The sequence below is a fragment of the Corticium candelabrum genome, chromosome 5 (assembly GCF_963422355.1).
Source record: "Corticium candelabrum chromosome 5, ooCorCand1.1, whole genome shotgun sequence".
Taxonomy (NCBI): Eukaryota; Metazoa; Porifera; class Homoscleromorpha; order Homosclerophorida; family Plakinidae; genus Corticium; species Corticium candelabrum.
Genome location: NC_085089.1, coordinates 5,962,405 through 5,964,714, shown reverse-complemented (window position 1 = coordinate 5,964,714; position 2,310 = coordinate 5,962,405). Strand labels below are relative to the sequence as shown.

Sequence of the window (2,310 nt, the reverse complement as noted above, 5' to 3'; positions counted from 1 at the left end):
CTTCCCTATATTTGCTGCACATTTTACTGGCACTAAGTCCTAGCAGTATGAAGAGAGTAGCACAATGGCAACACATGCACGTCAGTAGCCTAGGTATCTGACTCTCTCTGAACGTGTTTAGTGGCTTTTAAAAAAGCCGATTTTTAAAGATTTGGTGGAATACTATCATTTCACTGTAGTGCTTTTGCATACGCATTGTTTTCGTTTTTTCTTCAAGTGCATAGACTAAAACACTGTCAGTTGTTCTGCATGTCAACATTCGCTGCAACACTCTATGATATACTACATTTTTGTTTTTCGCTCCGGTGCGTTGATAAAGAGGCTGCTAGGTCTGCCAACTCTTGAGCACCCAACGTACAGTTGCCCGTGCGAAAAGCAAGGTGTTTGCCAGTCTAACCCAACAACTTTCAATGATTGACCTTGTGATTTATTGATGGACATTGCAAAGCAAACTTTTAGTGGAAACTGCAGTCGTTTAAATTGAAAGGGAAGGTCCGATGGTATGAGTGGTATTCTTGGTATGAAGATGTCTTTTCCTTGAGCTTGTCCTGTCAGTATGGTGGCTTCAAGAACGTGCGGCAAAATCTGTTTAATGATGAGTCGTGTTCCATTGCAAAGATCGGGAGCATCCAGATTTCGGAGAAGCATAACCGGGCACCCCACTTTCAATTTAAGATTATGCGGTGGCATGCCAGGAAGGTCTAAGGAATTTAGGAACTCGGTTGGATACTGCACAGAATCCGACATGTCCACAACTGTGTCAATAGACTTTAGCAGCTGTTCTTTTCCAGGCAATTGCATAAGAAGTTTTTATTGATTTTGCTGGCCATGTCATTTCTTGGTGCAAGGATGGCACGCTCGCACAACCACTTGTGGTTCTTGTAGTTTACAGCCAAGTTGGGGAAGACTTCTCCGTTAAGTGCCTCTACACCGTTAACTAATTCTCCACATACGGGTGGTATGGTTACCAGTCCGCTCTCATCAGCAGTCAGTTCGCCTTTTCCAATTGATAGCAGCATCGATGAAAACTCTCCCGCTGTTGCGTCCCCTTCAAGATACACTCTCATGTTAGTAGACAGGGTGACAGTTTGGACTTGCTGCCATAGAAGAGAAGATTTAAGGCAAGCTGAAAGTTCATCTGCCGGGGTTCCCCTCTGTATGACTGGCGAAGTTTGCCGAAAATCACCAGCAAGTAAAACGGTTACACCACCAAAAGCTGTTTGTTGTCTTTCTCTGATATCTCTTAGCGTGCGATCAAGAGCCTCCAGCGCCAGCTTGTTTGCCATTGTGCACTCATCCCACACAATCAGCTGATATTGCTTTAGTATTGTGGCCATTCCTGTACCCTTAGCGATGTTACAGGTTGGCGTCTCCGTATGTGCCAGGTTTAACGGAAGTTTGAAAGCTGAGTGGGCAGTCCTGCCTCCGGTAAGCAAAGTTGCGGCAATTCCTGATGAAGCAACAGCAACAGCAATCTTCTTTTGTTGCTTCACCTTCGCAAGTAAAAGGTTGAGGAGGAACGTCTTGCCTGTGCCACCAGGTGCATCTACAAAGATAATACCACCAGATAGGATGACGTGATAAGCCGCAGCTTGGTCTGGCACCAGTAATGGTTTGTTGCTTGATACGTACGCTGTAAGCTCATCTTGGTCATAGTTGTTGTCTCTGATCAAGTCTCTGCAATTGCATACCTGCTGGTCTCTCTGAGGTGTCGGCAGACCATACGTTCTAAGCTTGTGGCCTCCTAATCTAATAACTATGTCTTCGAACAGTATGAGTGCTTGGTTGAAGCAAGGTTCTTGGCTAAGATTCTGATAGCGCACCTAAAAATGGAGAAGGAAAGGTTAGAGTTGCAGTTGCTGTAACCTGTAAGTTTGTAGGTAACAAATTCTTACCTCAAGTAGTATGTCTTCCGCTAAGCTCTCTTTGTGTTTATCCCACAGGCTTTTTGGGTTTCCCGGCCCACACGTGACGATCATAGTGCCAAACAGATTTCTCAGCATGCGGGAGAGCGACTGAGAGCAGCTTCTTCTAGAGTTGCGCTCCAGTGACCTTCATCCTCCAACAAACCCCTCATCGAGCAAGCTTCTCTGAAAGTTGCACACTTGAATTGATTGACCATTCTAAGATCTTCATACGATGTCGGCCCTCTGACTGTGTGAAGGAGAAGGCGCAAGCAATAGCATTCAAATGCGCTTGGGTGGATAGTGTACACTCTACCAAGAGTGTCGCATAACTTGATTCCTGGATGTCCTTCCACGTGGATGCCCTGGATGCGTCGTTTCCATTTCTTACTGGATCTGTCCCATC

At 45.5% G+C, this 2,310-nt stretch overlaps 1 protein-coding gene across 1 annotated transcript; it reads right to left on the bottom strand.

The window, feature by feature from the left end:
- Positions 1 to 282: 282 nt before the first annotated feature.
- LOC134179624 (ATP-dependent DNA helicase pif1-like) lies at positions 283 to 2,003 on the bottom strand. Its single transcript, XM_062646560.1, has 3 exons — positions 1,896 to 2,003; positions 891 to 1,823; positions 283 to 729 (listed from the first exon to the last, which is right to left on the bottom strand). The coding sequence occupies exons 1-3, from the start codon at positions 2,001 to 2,003 to the stop codon at positions 283 to 285; spliced, it is 1,488 nt and encodes a 495-aa protein (XP_062502544.1).
- Between the last annotated feature and the right edge of the window lie 307 nt (positions 2,004 to 2,310).

Coding starts and splice junctions, on each gene's coding strand:
- LOC134179624 (XM_062646560.1), bottom strand. CDS start 2,003: ATGCTGAGAAATCTGTTTGGCACTATGATCGTCACGTGTGGGCCGGGA. Junction 1,824..1,895: donor CGGAAGACATACTACTTGAG/GTAAGAATTTGT, acceptor CTCCATTTTTAG/GTGCGCTATCAGAATCTTAG. Junction 730..890: donor AAGTCTTCCCCAACTTGGCT/GTAAACTACAAG, acceptor GATTCTGTGCAG/TATCCAACCGAGTTCCTAAA.